At 46.9% G+C, this 17,286-nt stretch overlaps 1 protein-coding gene across 2 annotated transcripts in view; it reads left to right on the top strand.

Moving 5' to 3' along the window:
- The first annotated feature begins 5,041 nt into the window (after window positions 1-5,041).
- Window positions 5,042-17,286, top strand: part of LOC144120636 (uncharacterized) — a 40,198-nt gene continuing 27,953 nt past the window's right edge. The window contains exon 1 of one of the 2 annotated variants that reach the window (XM_077653248.1): window positions 5,042-5,273. In XM_077653248.1, the coding sequence (XP_077509374.1) occupies window positions 5,160-5,273 (114 nt within the window). In that variant the 5' untranslated portion in view covers window positions 5,042-5,159. The remainder of the gene's footprint in view (window positions 5,274-17,286) is intronic. The other variant, XM_077653249.1, reaches the window with a different exon arrangement.

The following is a 17,286-nucleotide window of genomic DNA, read 5'->3' as shown; positions in this document are numbered from 1 at the left end:
CCGCTGGTTTGGTACCCAGAGACCCCGATTGCGGAGACACCCGTCTCCTAAAAGACTCCCTTCAACTGAGAAGCATTCTCAGTTACTTGTACACTATGTAAATAGTCTGTGTGTATAAAGTTTTCCTTGCTTTTTCTTTCGTAACCACGTCTCCGATCCTCCTCGTCCCTTCTCCGGCCCGACCACGCTACCCGAGTCCCCACGACCGGTGGAAGCGGTGGGATGCTGCTACCTGAGTCCCAACAACATTCAGGAATAAATGTTCATTTGAGAGTGTAGCGCTCGCCCCTGTTGTTTCTTCGTTCCTTCTTCGTCTCAACGCGCTTTTTTCCACCATGCGACCCCCGCGGCCGGGATCGAACCCGCGACCTTCGGGTCAGCAGCCAAGCACCATAACCACTGAGCCACTGCGGCGGCCAAAAGATAAAGTATCTTTTCCTTTCAAAAATTGTGCCAAATAAAAAAGAGATGGAGAATCTGGTACCACAAGGTAAAGAGCATACGTCGACTATGTCGCAACACTGGTGCGGCTAAACAAAATATTAACACCGGAGGAGAAACATAATCAGCTGATGAGGGATGAGGATAGCAACGAATCATCACTAACTCCCGGACACGACATATGAAAGCCACGCGAAAGTTTACGTTGGAAGGCTGGTGTCTGAAGCAGAAATACTTTTGAGGTCAAATCAGGTCAGTCTATTATTTTTTTAATACAAGAAAAAAAATCGAGACCATACAAGCAGCTCCTGAAGAAAAGCATTCCACCACTCAATTTTCTTTAATACACTAATTGGCCGTATTTTGCCATTCTCGCAGTCTACAGACAGGTTTCTAATTCAGCCCGAAACGAGGTGGATAGCACGCACTCGTTTCTTGTGCAGGCTAGCTCGCCCTTTCTGCGGTGCTATTGTTATGCTCCTATTGCTTTCGGCCGTTTAAATATGAAAATGTACTTTATATGCCTAAGCTAATCATTTTAACCAGTGTTTAAACCATTACCAATCTCTATCTTTCTAACGTTCTGCCTGTGTTCCTCCAGAATGGAACGCCACTTAAACTCATACTGGTCAGTGCCAGCTAGAACGGCTGGAGAAACATGTATAGGGCGTAGCTGCTGAGTTGAGACAGAATAGTTGGTGCTTTAGACTGTCTGTTTTTTTTTTTCACGCAGAACTCACGCCCTCCGTATACCAATCTTTCGCACCAATCGGGCTGGCATTGCAATGAGTCGTTTTGAGCCGATCAGAACCTCAAGCAAAGAACTATTACTACGACTCGATACCTACACGTTCTTAATCTATGTCTTGCAGGCAGAGCACTCAAACACACATAAAACTCAGTTCGGACAAATGCGTATTTCAATGTATTCCAGCTATCTTTTTTTCTTTTGCCCTAACCGCAGCTACGTTGCTCAGAAGATTTCCCCCGCTCGTCACTTCACGTGGCTCTCGGCAACACTAGTTTGCTGTTTTTTTTTTCTTCTCTTGGTATCCGCTCTGAGGCTCTAAATGACACTAATGGCACAAACCACCGTCTTGCAATAGACTCAACTATTAGCCAATAGTGATGAAACCTTAACTTGCTACACAGCAACATTGAAAACGTGTCCAAATTCACACACCAAGGGACGAATAATGTTGGAGAAACGGGTGGAAGAGAAGTGGTTGCGAAAACGTCATAAGACATCGTAACGCAAAGCACTCGATCGCTGTTCAAGTAAAACTGGGACTTCTCGTCTTTCGCAACATTAAAACGTTACGCGTGAAATGTGTTTTATTTCTCGAAGTATTCCCCAGCTACACTGATACACCTTTCGCAGCGTTTCACCAGTGCTCCAACGGCAGTACCGTAAAAAGCCGTGTCAGTGCGGCGCAGCCATGATCGGACCGCCTGCTTCACCTCGTCATGACCGCTGAAATGGCGGACCCTGTGGAACTCTTTGGAGGCCCAAACAGACGGAAATCATTCGGAGTGAGGCCTGAACTGTAAAAGGAATGTGGCAGTACCTCCCAGCCAGGTTCCCGCAATATGTTTATCGTACGATGCCCCGTATGCGGGCGTGCATTGTCCTGCAGGAACAGGACTCTCTTGGTCGCGAAGATCGGCCGATTTTTCTTGAGTGCCTTTTGCAGATATTTGAGGACCTGACAGTAGTAGGCGCGGTTGATCGTCACACCAGCCGGGCAAAAATGTACATGAACCGCGCCAGCACTCTCCCAGAAAAGCGTGGACGTGATTTATAGAAATTTTTGGCAGTTGGCGAGCTCACATTCTTCCACTGTTTTGATGCGTGTTTCAACTCCGGAACGAAATGATGCATGCGTGTTTCATCGCATGTGATGATTTGATCAAGGAATGGCTAGCCTTCAGCGTAGAGACTTTCTTTTAGCTCTTGGGAGATTTGCAGTCTTATGTGCCACTTGAACAATTGGCAATCGGCGTGCACTAACTTCCCGGAACTTAAGGTGCTCGTCAATTACAATGTTCAAACTTCCCAGTGTAAGATTCCTCTTTTGAGCATGATCGCGACTTGTTACATCGTAGTTTTCATTGATCAGTCGCCCCACACGTTCAACGTTCTCGGGAACAGCAGCGCTCTGAGCCGCCGCGGTCGGAATCGTCGTACGGTACGGTACGGCACTCTCTAAATCGTCCGCACCACTAAAATGTATTGCTGCCGCTGAGCGCCTCTTGCCAGTACTGAGCCTGAAGTCTACTGCGAATTTCGGATGTGTTTTATGCCCTTGTCCACAAGAAATTTCGTCACAACTCACTGTTCGAAGCGCGTACTGACCATGTGCTTCGCCATCTTGTCCAGCGCGGGACTTCAGTTTTACACAGGCATTAGGCTACCATGCCACGAGAACAGAGAGTCGTCCCATGTGTAATTGACGAACGAGAAATGGCGGGATCCCTTTTAACGCTGAAAAGAAAAAGAAATGCCACGGTTTGAAGTTGAACGACCCTCATGCATTCAGATAACCGTGTTTACATTATCTTTAAGCAGTTTTTAAGATCAATCCCTTAAAAAAATTATTTAGACAGTCTATGAGCTGTCCATAGACTTCCGTCTATAAAGTCTATAGGATATCTATAGACGAACTCTAAAGAGCAGTCTATAGGCAATATAGGAAGGCAATAGAGTTTATAAGAAGTCCATAGACTGTCTACAGACCATTTTTATCAGAGATGCAGTTTCAACACTTTCAAATAAATGCACGCCAGTCACAAAAACGGCTCAACGCGAATTCAAATCATAGGAGTATCGGCTCGCCTTGAGGCCATTAACGCCCAAACCGCTGTATCTGGTTTTCGGGGCTCAGTTTCTGTGGGCGGGTACCTTTTATTGCTGAGCTAGACTAGTCGCCCATTTCTGCTTTTTTGTTCATTCTTCAGCCGCTGTTACAGACAAGTACTTAGTTAATTTGTCACACATGTTGCTGTTTGTCGATCTTCTTCAAATGTCTCCGTTTTTTTTACTACTCGTGAAAATTTCCGGCGGGGCAAGAAAAAGGAATAAAAAGTGACGAGAGGAGAAAGGTGTGAGGGAGAAAGCTGGCTGTGTCGATACGAACGTGCATTCCGCACGTTAAGCTAATATCACCCCATAAAAAGAACCTGCTGAGAGGCGCTTTCTTCCTTCCATGTGTAAACATTGTGCACGGCAAACGGTGACAGGAATGCTTAACTCGTCACTGCAGGGATTCTGTTCTCTAAGTCAGCGTCCGTGTGAGCCTATCTGCCCATGCCACCACACACTGCCTCTGCCTACTTCCTATTTTCTTGTAGAAGCTATTTATCATGTTGCGCCCAACGTTTAAATCCCTCTGCTTTCGCAGTGCTCTTGGTCAGGCTGGTGGTAGTGTAGGTGAACGGAAGAAGTATAAGTTGATCGAACTTGGTCCAAATAGTAAGCCAGACAACTTAGAACCTTGACCTGTACCATGAGCAACAAACTGAAACGTTCAAGCATTATAAAACGGCTACAGATTGATTACGAGAAAAGTCAACCCAGTGAGCAAGTTATTTTCAAGTTTTCTAAAAATCAACACCAGGGGGCAAGGGACGTATACGGTACTACAGAAATTTTACTCACCATTTTAAGACTAGTCGTTGTCACAAGCAAAGTTTAGTTCCGAATTGCGTCTGTCAACACGATACGTCTTGCATATCGGGGCTAGGCAAGCAGAGCATTAGACCGCACTTTTTGTCCTTAAGCCTCACTGTATTTGAAGAAATGAGATCAAGAAAGGGGCGCCAACTGTCTCACTCTCGGCCTACACCTGAACCGCGCCGTGAGAGAAAGGATGAAGGTGGGAGTTAAAGATGGCGGAAAGAGAGAGAGAGAGTCGCCGTAGTAGAGAGCTCCGTATTAATTTCGATGTCGTGCACTGACATCGCAAGAGACACGGATGTTTTCGCGTTTCGCCTCCCTCGAAATAAGGATGACTGCATAGCAGGTGCCAGCATGCCAGGCGACCGCACCACGCGTCTGGTGCTTGGTCGCTAGGCGCGATGTCATCCAAGCAGACGGGACTCCCAGACCAGACGCGGCCAAAAATACCGCGTCGTCCGAGAGCCGCGTTCAGTACACCGCCGCTCCCAGGAGTCCCGATAGATTGTGGTCCGCTGCACCCGCAAGCCATCAATGCGAAGAAGATTCAGAGGTAGGCCTATGTCCGTCCGTGCACCGCGCGAACAAATGCGCCGCTCGTCATTGGCCGCCATATATCAGTGTCCGAGCCCCGCCATTGGTTGCCGACTGATGAGGCCGGAAGAGACGCTTCTTACCGAAGCACCCTTCTTGCCGTGTGCACCCAATGACACCTACCGAGAGCGCCGCGAAAACCGAACACAAGCCCACAGCAATGCCTAGGCGGCCACCGTTCCCTCGCCCTTCTTCCATCGCCTTCACTCTCCCCTTTGCCTCTCGCCTTTGAGAGGGAAGGACGCGCATCACTCTCGCCCCCTCGCGAAAAGAAACAGAAGAGAAGAGAGAGAAGTCCTGCGCGGGACTTGTATAAGATCTCCGCAGCCGCCGGGCTGTTCAATGCGCTCTCGTGGTCTCTCAGTGGAAGGAGCAGCGGCAGTCCGTGCGGGCATTCGCTCCTCTTTTGACGGCGGAGAGAGAGTGAGATAAAGGGCGACTCCCCGCCATGTCGACGACGGCATCGCAGCACCGAGTCAGAGGCACCATGCTCGCCCTCGCCGCCCTGATTGTGCTGGTCGCAGTCAGCCCCCCGCCGGCCGTCCTGGGAAACGTCCTCCGGGTGAGTCCCATGCATACCGCCACGCGCGATCCATAGCTCATCTGTCCCCACCATCCTTCAGGCGGGAAACTTCTCCGCTCACGAACTACTTGACGAAGTCCTTCGCGCGGCGTAGCTGTACCTGTCAACGGTCCATCGTGGCAGTCGTGCTGTAGAGGATTGCGTAGCGATTATTTTGCTCACATTTTTTTTTGCCTCTTTGCTATTGGTCAGTTCCGCTCTTTATTGTTTTCTCTGGGCGTAAATCTCGATATTACAGGAGCCAGCGAAGAACGGAGGAGAGGCAATGAGTTTAACCGAGAAAGGAATACTTAAGAAACAAAGCCGCAGGGCAGTGAACCAGCGAAATGAATGGTTTAGTACATAAATTTAGCGCGCCCCTCGTTTATTAACAACCCCCACCCACTTTTTTTTTTCGCGGCGAAACGTCACTCATGCATAGACGCACACGCAAAAAGATGCTAATTTTAGAAGCAAATATCAAAGGCTGTTTAGTTCTGTGCTCCCACACTCTTCTCTTTTCCTTCAATTGAAGACACGGAAGCCACAGCGCATAACCATTATATCGTCCAGATGACGCCCATCGCATGCGCTGCAGTTAATATCTTCGCGCTACCGCCCATCAACTTCACTTCATCAGTCATCCTCAAGGCAACAAGTGAATTGCCTTGTAGCACGCACTTCCCGCGCTAAACGTCACCGCACATGGGCTTCCGCTTCAGCATCCCCCTCCCCCCCCCCCCCCCCCCATTCCCCGGCTGCGGCCTTAGGGTCACTTAATTCTGTTAGTGGTTAACTCAGTTGCACGCGACGCAAACCAGCCTGCCGCGTTAAGCTTCCTTGAGTGTGTTTCTTTTTATATTGACGCTGCAGAGTCGGTGTGCTAAACGCCATCAACGTTGAACGTTCCCCTTTCCTTCGCTCAGCGTTTGGTAGTGAGGTGAAAGATAATGTCATCGAGCGCGAGGAGGTAAATTATTAGAAAGCTAATAGCACGGTCTTTAAGTAGACAAATCACACGCTTATTCTCCCGCAAGAGGGCCAGCACATTTTTCAAGTGTGCAGCTTTGGACCATCACCTCATCTACCCCCCCCCCCCCCCCAAAAAAAAAAATGAACAGGGCACAGCCAAGAAACGAACGGAGCAGTAACAGTCTTTCTCGATGGACACCTCAACCACGTCGTGATTCCTTTTTTTTATCGTTATTCCCTTTTTCTTTAGAGGGGGGTGGGGGTTAAGAAATAAAAGTGGAAGTGAAAAAACGAAAGAAAAAAAGAAAGAAAGAAAGAAAGAAAGAAAGGAAGAAAGAAAGAAAGAAAGAAAGAAAGAAAGAAAGAAAGAAAGAAAGAAAGAAAGAAAGAAAGAAAGAAAGAAAGAAAGAAAGAAAGAAAAGTGCCCTAGTGGAGGGCTCCGGAATAATTTCGACCACCTGCGGATCTTTAACGTGCATAGACATCGCACAGCACACGGGCGCCTTTTGCAATCGCCTCATCTCGAAACGCGGCCACCGTGGTCTGAATTTTAGCACTACGCCATCGGGCTAAGTTGCCGTCAGCTGTAAACACACAGCCTCCCTGACGGGTTCCATAAATCAAGAGTTAACCAACAACAAGGTAACCGAATTCAATTTGAGTCCGTTTTTTTTTTACTTTTCTCTGTAGAAACGTGCGCCAACAAAAAAAAAAGGAGACACGTCAGACACATTTGGCCACACACTCAAGAATGCGGCATATATGCATTTCACGCTAGATATCATCTTCGCGCGTTTAACGACCAGCAAACAGAGTCCGAAACGAGTTGCACGCGCAGCATGCGTTCGGAAGGCAGGAGGATGCGAATGAGCTGGTTTAGCGCGCCAGGTCTCATTGTGTTTTGAAGCGAAAGCTTCACTGCGCTAGGTTTTCAAAAGGGCAGCGTCAGTGCAGTCACGTGGTAGGTCATGTGACCTACTGACGTCATCACAATCTGCCCACCGTGGCAGGTGGCAACTGCTCCATCGGACTGTGAGCAACCTCTCTACCGTGGCAGATGGAGATTAAATTGATGATTGGCCGAGAGACCACGCGACCTTTTAACTTCATCTGCTGGTTCAGTCACGTGATCTCGAAGCGCCCCGTCTAACCAGCGAGGCTTCAACTTCGGCACTGGACGCGGAGACGGTTTCAAGTGAGACGGATCGCCGGAAGACTGACTTTCTTTTTTTTTTTTTCGGAGTATAATCCTACGGCTTCTACAAGTCGCGTCGTGTCTTTCGTCGGAACTCCCATAGGTTGCAGAGAGATGTGCCCTGGTTATGACCTTCTGTGTCCAAAGTGCTTTTACACATCAAGCTGCACGTTTTCTGGTGACAATACTCCTTTGCTTGCGTACAAACTCTAGAGAAGCGCTTGTACAGACGCTCACAGTGACAAACGGTTCAAGCAGGCAGTGCTATCTTGTAACCAGTATGTATGTTCTGATTCGCTCCAATGCTTCCTTACGCACGAAAATGGCACCGATAGAGCAGCATGTGCTATACAGTGTTGAAATGCTTTCCTGTCGTAATTCTTTACTCCACGCAGAAAGATTCCCCGAAGGCACGACTCGAGTAGGTTTCACTGTCCCATTCTACCTGTCAGCCTATGAATAGGATTTAGCGAAGAGTTTTATTATCTTTGCTTTTCAAACAATGCGCTTCGTTTGTCGACGCCAGCGCGTGAGCTCACCATTCTTTCTCTTCGTCGGGCAAGTTGTCAGACCTATGATTGAAAGACACTACTAAATTATTCACAAGAATTCGCAACCACGTTCTTAGGTGTTCATTTAAATGTTCGACAGCACCTAGGTTGCCACCTTGTCGTGTACTGCGTTGCCAAAAATTTGGCTCCCTTTCGAGAGAGACTTGTGAGAAGAAATAACGTACCAAAAATGTAAATGAATGTGGCACTCCATCATACTCCTGGCACTAGTTCAGTTATATCAATGAGGTATGCTGCTGGCCTGTTAACAGGTTTTTGTCCGCATCTATGTGAGGTGTACAGTGCCATCAGGGTACGACGGCTAACCCCAATTTCCTTCTGTTGCATCCCTAGCATAGATAAAGGTCCGGACGGCGAGAATTTCGCCCGAGCTTTACTTCTTTTGAGACTTCGGCTTGTTGATGTCGCCTGGCGATACGTAGGAAGGCCTTCGCGTAGCTCTATCGGTTGCATCCTGTCTACGATAGCGTCCAGTTAGGCAAAAACTATTAGATTTAAAACAGTTTAGAAGCTGTTACGTTACCCCCGTTGTTTCAGCTTACTCTCTGAGACTTGTGGAAGTAGGATCAGGTCTACAAACTTTTTCATACATTTGCATTGCGGCAAAGCACACTGAATTTGCTTTCCAGTCTCTGTCTATACTTCTCGAACGAATAACTGGCCTCTTGAATTTAACACTACTGTTTTCATAAGATAAGGCTTTGTAAAAAAAAATAAATGGTTCCTTAGAGCGGTGTTACATATGGTTAAAGAGTTAACACCATAGCGGTCCAGAATTGCTGCGCATGTCGTGCAAACGAACGACTTGATCTGCACAAACATTTTCACCATGCCGTATCTAATCCACGAGATGCTGTAATTTATTTATAAGCTTTTGGGAGGGTCTGCAACGGCAGGACTTTTCGGGACAGCGTTTCGTAACTTGCTTCTTGTCCCACCTATTTCCGCCCTTTATTTCTCCTCCTTCAACCAGCTTTCCACAACACCAACTTACGAGTTCATAAATTTGCCTGACTGACTTCATTCAGCACGCGATCTTATCTGCCTTTCTTTCTGTTACAGTGCTCAGTAAAAACAAACAAAAAACAGCAGTACTTCTACACTATAGCTTGTTCTGGGAGGCTAACCATCTCAGCGTGCTTTATGTGCAATAGGCGGGTATCCAAGAGGGGGGGGGGGGGGGAATCCCCCCCCCCCCCAAATTCGCGCTCACCCCCTCCCCCTCCCGGGCTTTGCCCTATACAACTGCCTCGACCCCCCCCCCCCCCCCGGCCATAAAAAAAAATTCTGGCAACATGCCTGATGTGCAAGCCATTGCTCGATTCGTAGTGAAACCAGCACGACCTTTACTTTCCCACCATCGGTCCGTGAACCTGTTACTCTCGTCCCTTGCCGTTTCAGGACACGTAACTCTAATTCGAGACATGTAATTCTGAAGCCACAGTTGCCAGGAGCGCTCGTAAAGACCTCACCATCTCTCCCCTTTATATTCAGGTATTTTATACACGAGGCGTTATGGAGTAATAAAAATGCGATAGTATTGGCGCATTCCTCGAAAATACGCGAGCGTTACTGTTACCAGGAATTCGGTATACGGTGCATGACCGCAGCCAAGGTTCCATCTGAACAGCGCTCTTTAACTGTGCGGTGCAGGTTTAGACTACACCTGGCTACGGCGCGACGCATACGTGCATGTGGACGCAATGGCCTCACACGGTGAGATGGGGCAACCTAGTCGTGAAAATGTCAGTTTTGGACACTTTTCCTCTTTGTTCCGACAAATATACCATTTAATAATGAAAACCCCCGACCCTGCTCTGTTTCAAACCGTTGAAAAATAAAACGATTCGAACAACAGGTTCCTTTAAAAAAAAACTCGTTTTTGAAATTCAAAAGCGGTCCAAATTTTTGTCGTTTCCATAGGCACCCATTTTTTTTAATTTTAATTGTTTTGAAACAAAGTTTACGTGAGACACTGAGACGCCGCTGCATTAGTCGTGTGCGGAAGACCATCTAGAACCTAAATCCTGTGTGAAAACCCAGTGCGTTATCTGCACGATTAACCCTCCGCGGTGGCTCAGTGGTTAGGGCACTCGGCTACTGATCCGGAGTTCCCGGGTTCGAAACCGACCGCGGCGGCTGCGTTTTTATGGAGGAAAAACGCTAAGGCGCCCGTGTGTTGTGCGATGTTAGCGCACGTTAAATATCCCCAGGTGGTCGAAATTATTCCGGAGCCTTCCACTACGGTACCTCTTTCTTCCTTCCATATTCTTTCACTCCCTCCTTTATCCCTTTCCTTACGGCGTGGTTCAGGTGTCCGCCGATATATGAGACAGATACTGCGCCATTTCTTTTCCCCTCGAAAAAACACCAACACCAATTATCTGTACAATTAGCTATCACAAAAAAATGCGACTTCTCTCATTCAAGCCGCATAGGCTGCAAAGCTTAGCGGCGCTAGCGAGCAGTTATCCGCAGTTCTTGAAAACGTTAACTAAAAATTGTCTACTTTCCAGAAACGCACATATATATGTTAATAATAATTGGTTTTGGGGGAAAGGAAATGGCACAGTATCTGTCTCATATATCGTTGGACACCTGAACCGCGCCGTAAGGGAAGGGATAAAGGAGGGAGTGAAAGAAGAAAGGAAGAATTAGGTGCCGTAGTGGAGGGCTCCGGAATAATTTCGACCACCTGGGGATCTTTAACGTGCACTGGTATCGCACAGCACATGGGCGCCTTTTTGCGTTTCGCCTCCATCGAAATGCGGCCGCCGTGGTCAAACATAAGAATTTAAACTCTAATACAAGAAGTAACCTGATGCCTGCAGCGACCTAGATAAGAAGATGCATCCACGTGTGATGCTGCCCAACCAGGTATACCTCATTTAAAAGTGTTAGTGGTGTCGCTTTATAAACTCTTGTGATTGTTCTTGCTGGCGCTCTTCTACAAAACATCTTTATTTTTGGTCGCTTATACACCAACTGATACGTTCGTATGTATACCGTCGAAAGCGTCGAAACCATACGGTTCAATTAAATTCAATTCAGTTCTTTATTTACCAGAAGACTGGATGGTCTCCAGAGCTAAAAGCTGCAACCAGCAAATTGACTGGGCCTTAGAGCCTTTTAGAAGACAGCAGCAAAGTAACACAGAGAGCAGAGTTCGTTGCACAGTAGAGTAACAACATAATTACAACAACCTACAGAAAAAAAAGCACCAGAAAATAGAGACCTGCTAGAAGATTTATTGTGAAAATCGATTCTTCTCCTTTTACAAGTTTGAAAAGCGTATTCCTAAATGTTTTGGCGATACAAAGGCTACCTGTTAGAGTTTTTTAGTAAGGCAGGTAGATTTCATTTTAAACATTGCAGTTTGTACCGAGTGCAGAAGTATGAGAAAAAGCAGGGTTCGGATATACGTGCTATAGAAGCAGCAACACCGTGCAGCAAAGCAAACTTTAACTTTCATGCTGAGAAAAATAGAAAACATGCAACGAGCGATGTTCATAGTGATGGTCAAAGCTAATAATATTATATTCTGCAAAGAGATGTCTTGTCGAATACTTGCTGTGTAACGAATGTACCTTTTTTGAAGAACCATTATATTATCAATATTTACTCCTGTGGTACTTGACCACACAGTGAGTTATGTGTCCGCATCCTCATTTAATACGAGGAGCCAGTTTTGATAAAGAATAAAAAAATTGGCGGTGGTTTAGCTTTGGTTAAACCTGGAGTGACGCGAGAGCTACAGCTGGGCGAGTGGAACTTGGTCACGTCATCAACCACGTGACGAACCACGTGATCAGCCGCGACGCCGCGCCGCCGGCAGCTGCTACGCACCACGTTCCCAATCACGTGACAGCGTGACGGCGCAGCACAGGGTGGCAGCTCAGACACAGGGTGGCGGCGCCGCCACGCTGAAGGCTCGAAATGCTACCGTAATGTAGCTATCGCTACAAAAACACCTTCGTACCACATTCGAGTTCTTACAGTGATGCATCTCAAACAACGGCTCTCGCGACGCAATTTCCGTGTTGCCATTCTGGTGCTGTACTACTGCGTCTCATTGTGAACTGACAGACCAATTTTAAAAATTAACGTACATAATCGAACCTTTCTATTGCTTCTGTTAATGATCATTTCTTATTTGAATCCGTTACGTAGAACTTATCTGCCCTTTTTTGTTCACTTTAGGTAGTACCCTACACGTAAGGAATAAAAAATTTATTCATATTACACGCCAACGAAAACTTACGTGGAAATGAGCGTACTGACCATTTTAATCATCACTTTGTAAATATAGCTGGGCCAATCAGTAATGCGACACACGTACCCCAAAACACACTCAATAGCAGTAACGTTCCTTTGGGAAGTGTTTTCTTCGAACCCACAAATGAATCTAAAGTTTTCAGTTCATTTCTGAACCTTAGCAACAGTAGAGCCTTCGACTTTGATAACTTCCAAGTCAAACCAATGAAACATTTCCTTGAATATATTACTCCTGTGCTTGTTCATATATTTAATTTGGCCATTTCATCACATACATATCCAGACGCTATGAAAGTAGCCAGAGTATCAGTAATTTACAAAAGCGGCGACAAAAACCTTATGTCTAACTATCGGCTAATCTCACTGCTTCCCGTCTTTTCAAAAGGAGTTTTAAAAAAAATCATTCTTTAGCGCATAACGAAATTAATTTAAAAAGTTTAATATTCTTAGCAATGCGCAGCTTGGATTTCGATAGGGCAGATCAAGAGAATCACCGGTATTGAATAAAAAAGAAGAAATTATACAAAATATTGACGACAACCAATAAACACTAGACGTTTTCATTGACTTTAGACAGGCCTACGACTGCCTAAACCATAAAATTCTTCTTGGCAAGTTATATTCATACGGCATTCGTGGAGAACCGCTAATGCTGCTTGAGTCTTACCTGAGTAACAGAAGACAATGCGTTATTCCTAGACAGCCAACAAAATTCCTGGTTACCTATTGTCTGCGGCGTGCCGCAGGGAAGTGTATTGGGCCCCGTTCCTTTTAATATGTATATTAACGATTTAGTGGAAATTGGCAAAACAGTTAAATTTTCATTTATGCTGACGACACTAGCTTCCTAATTACCTGCAGTGACCCAAACACACTAATTGTAAAATGTAATGAAATACTTGGTAAACTAGTGCGTGTGGTCGCAGTCTAATTTTCTTAAACATAATGCTAGCAAAACCAAAGCGATATTATTTCGTGCCCGAAATAAGATATTTAAGATTAACATTACACCATGATATTTAGGCCAACCTATCGAACTTGTCAGACAACATAAAATTCTACGCGTAAAGTTTCACAGCGATTTGAGCTGCAACGATAATATCGGTCATGCATCTGTAAAAAGCTTTCTGTCGTTGCCGGCGCGCTATCCCGCTGTCGAATGCTACTGCCTGTAAAATCTGGGCTTCAAGTATATTATGGCTTATTTTTCTCGCAAATAAACTATTGCAACCTAGTTTGGGCTACCAGAACAAAAACCAACGTAAACAATATCATTGTCCTCCAAAAAAAAAATTATGCGCCACATAGCAAATATTGACCCTGGCTTAACCACCACCGATAGTTTTGCTGACTACAATATTATCCGAATTCATCACTTTTATGCGTATCGCATCTTAAAGTCATTTCTCTTTTCCACATCTTTTCCATCTTTTTTGGAACGTGTATCATCATTGACACGCCCATTAACACAATGTTGCTACCCGTGAAACCGATCCTTGGCTCATTCCCCATTTTCGCACGAATTATAAATTGCAATCCATAAAGCACAATCTACCTGTTATATTTAATCGCCATAAAGATATGAATCGCAAACAGCTACACGAATAATTCACTAAATTGTAATTGCCTTCTGCCTCGCATGTTGTGCTTATATAACTCTGTATATGTGTCCTCTTTTGTGTGCTTTGTATTTATGTATTTGTGTGCTTTGTATATATATATATATATATATACTGTTTAATACCGTACCGTATAGCAGTTCCCCTTATATACTGGCTGTCGCTGCTCTGTAAACGTCTCCGGGACTCAGTCAAGGCCCAGTCGGACCTTTTAGCGCGGAGAACGTTCTAGTGTATAACTGGAGAATAAACTGAATTGAATTGAATTGAAATTGAATTGAATTCCGAAAGTGTTTTACCCACAGCTCCGAGGCTATTGGCATCGAGCTAGGCAATCAGACAGGTGCAGACAGTTGATTTATTTTTTCGATACAGCACGAGGAACTTTATGCATAAGGAGGTCCAACAGTCAGAGATGCTTCGAGCTAGACGTATTGTATGCGCAAGTACACGAATGGACTTCAAAATATGCAGAAAAACCACGAATTCCATAGACCCAGTATCTTACACCATCACGCATATGCAGCCTCGGTCTTATATCCGGTGCGACTGCTAGCGTGAGCCATGAGCCAGCAATCTGGCCACGCCACGCAAAGCCGAGCACGCAGCGTCAGACTTGAAACCCGATCAGGGACACCCAGCCGGCCCAGACTTCCTCCGCTTCCCAGGCAGTCGGCACCCGTGAAGCTTCGAATTCCTCTGCCCTGCGTCTGGGCAGGATGGCGCCGAGCTTCTCACGTACCGCGTGTGGTAGGTACGTATATGCGTGCAGACCGGATATCGACGCTGTTCCCACAGAGAAGCTTGGGAAGCTGGCCGGAAAGCGGACAGACCTGGCGGAAAGCGTGGAAGGCGATACAGGGTGGCACGGGAACACGCCACATGGCCCTCTCTCTCTTCTTTATGTTTGCTCCCAAGGTAGCCTGCTCCGCTTCGCTCGAGGCATGCGCTCGCGGAGAAACACGAGTGGTGATTGCTGGCGTCGGAAATGCAATGCAATGGAGCGGACGGAAACTGCCGAGTGCCGACTCGCTTTGCAGACTTAGAACACGCGGTTGTGTATTGAGACCTTCACAGGATGTCCCCGGCCTCGCAGATTTGCCGCTGTGGTGAACACACCTCTGCGCACGTTTACAAGACAAAAATAAATGCTAGCATTTTGCGAGGCCAAAAAAAAAAAGGAACTATAATGATCATTGTAAAAGAAGTAATGATAAAGAAAATGACAACTGGGCGATTTTAATGTGTGCAAAAGAAGAGAAATGCACGTTCTCGGATGTGTTGTATAGAATATTAGATACTATAAAATTAAACGCAGTACATTTATGCATAATTGGCCGAGCATTTCTGTTTTTCTTTGGGCTGAACCAGGCCTCGTGACGCCTAGGCGAGATGCGTCAGTTTCATGTTCAGCGACACAGACTCTAAGCCATAAAGGACTACAAAGGACGCAGCTTAGGGGTCAGTACTTTGGGGATTATCTGCACTACCGCAACCATTAGTTCCTCAAGGAGCAACCATTACTTTCTTAGGAAAAGCCTGCAAAGAGACCATCAGTGAGAGGTGTCTTCAATATAGGGCTCACCTATCACAGCCAATGGTCGTGCTGCAGACAGCCCATTCAGACATTCCCTATTCAGACACGCAGACAGGGTAATCTTTTTTTTTCCTTTTGTTGGCGAAGGATCAAGGGTAATTGTTTGCAAAGGGACTGGGGCGAGATGTTAGAGGTTCGGGAGAGAGCTTTAGTTTGGAGGGAAGTGGAAGGGGGAGGGGGGGGCGGAAGGAAAGGGGGGCCCCCATTGTTTCCTGCGTGCCTCGTCCAATTTTGACCATTATTTTTTTTTTTACTTAGAAAGCGCTACAGAATATCCCCCTATTCTCGTTTCCTTCAGCACGTCTCGAGTGTTGGCTACATTCAGCAACCAAGAGTCTCCTTTCGTGTTCAAGCTGTAAGGAGGACCCAATAATAATAATAATTGGTTTTTGGGGAAAGGAAATGGCGCAGTATCTGTCTCATATATCTTTGGACACCTGAACCGCGCCGTAAGGGAAGGGATAAAGGAGGGAGTGAAAGAAGAAAGGAAGAATAGGTGCCGTAGTGGAGGGCTCCGGAATAATTTCGACCACCTGGGGATCTTTAACGTGCACTGACATCGCACAGCACACGGGCGCCTTAGCGTTTTTCCTCCATAAAAACGCAGCCGCCCCGGTCGGGTTCGAACCCGGGAACTCCGGATCAGTAGTCGAGCGCCCTAACCACTGAGCCACCGCGGCGGGGTAAGGAGGACCCAATGCGAAGTCTGCGCCGGTGCAAACCCGTTGCACACTCCAGAGAGAGGCAGTGGTGCCCCTTCCACGCGGCCGACACACGCTCCGACACACGCTCGCCAGCGAAGCCAGGGTGCAAAAAAAAAAGCGGGTCACTGCCACGCGCGCTCGCCTGAACTCCCTCGTTGCGTCGCAGAAGAAAAAGAGTGCTGCCCCACTGCCTCCCTTGTGCCCCGGGAGCCGTCCTTGGAGCTGTGTACTGTGTATAGCTGCTCCGTCTCGGCGAGTTTAGGGTATCACGCGGCGTTGAATTGAGCGACCGGCCTCAATGAACGAGGGTGGTCCCGTGTGCTGGTGGTGATGGTGAGAACAGCGCCGCCAACGCAAACTGCGTGGCACGCCAACTGTTTCGCCTATATATAGCAGTATGTACTGCGCAGGAGAGTTCTGCATGCAATGGACACTCTCTCAATATCTCTTTCTCTGCTCGCTAGAGCCGCGCAGAGCAGTGAAAGACGAAACTGGCGCAAGCCACCTCTGTCCGAATTAGAAACTGCGTAAGGGTGGTTTGCAAGCACGGATGCTTCGTCACTATAGCGGCTGCCTGGCTAAAGAAACCGATGGTATACTGTATGGTCAGCCAGGGGCAACAACAGCTTTCACTGAAAAATGAAAATTGGTTTTTGGCGAAAGGAAATGGCGTAGTATCTGTCTCACATCTCAGCGGACACCTGAACCGCGCCGTAAGGGAAGGAATAAAGGAGGAACTAAGAGAAGAAAGGTAGAAAGAGCTGCCGTAGTGGAGGGCTCCGGAATAATTTCGACTGGGGATCTTAAATGCTCGCCAACATCGCACAGCACACGGGCGCCTTTTGCATTTCGCCTCCACCGAAACGCGGCCGCCGCGTTCTGCACTGCGAGTCGTTTCGGGAAGGCGCACTGCGTGACGTCTACCACAGCCAGTCCCGCGACGTTGACAGGCTACAGAGTCCACACTTTCGGTTCGAAGGCGCAGAATACAGAGAGAATACAACTGTCTTGAGCGCCATCGCTGCGATGTGGAAAAGAGAAACAAACCTTTCTTTTCTTTCCTAAGGAGCAAACGCTTT

Source organism: Amblyomma americanum, chromosome 2 (genome assembly GCF_052857255.1).
Source record: "Amblyomma americanum isolate KBUSLIRL-KWMA chromosome 2, ASM5285725v1, whole genome shotgun sequence".
NCBI classification, from domain to species: domain Eukaryota; kingdom Metazoa; phylum Arthropoda; class Arachnida; order Ixodida; family Ixodidae; genus Amblyomma; species Amblyomma americanum.
Note: the sequence above shows the minus strand (reverse complement) of the source record. Positions and strands in the feature narration are given on the sequence as shown.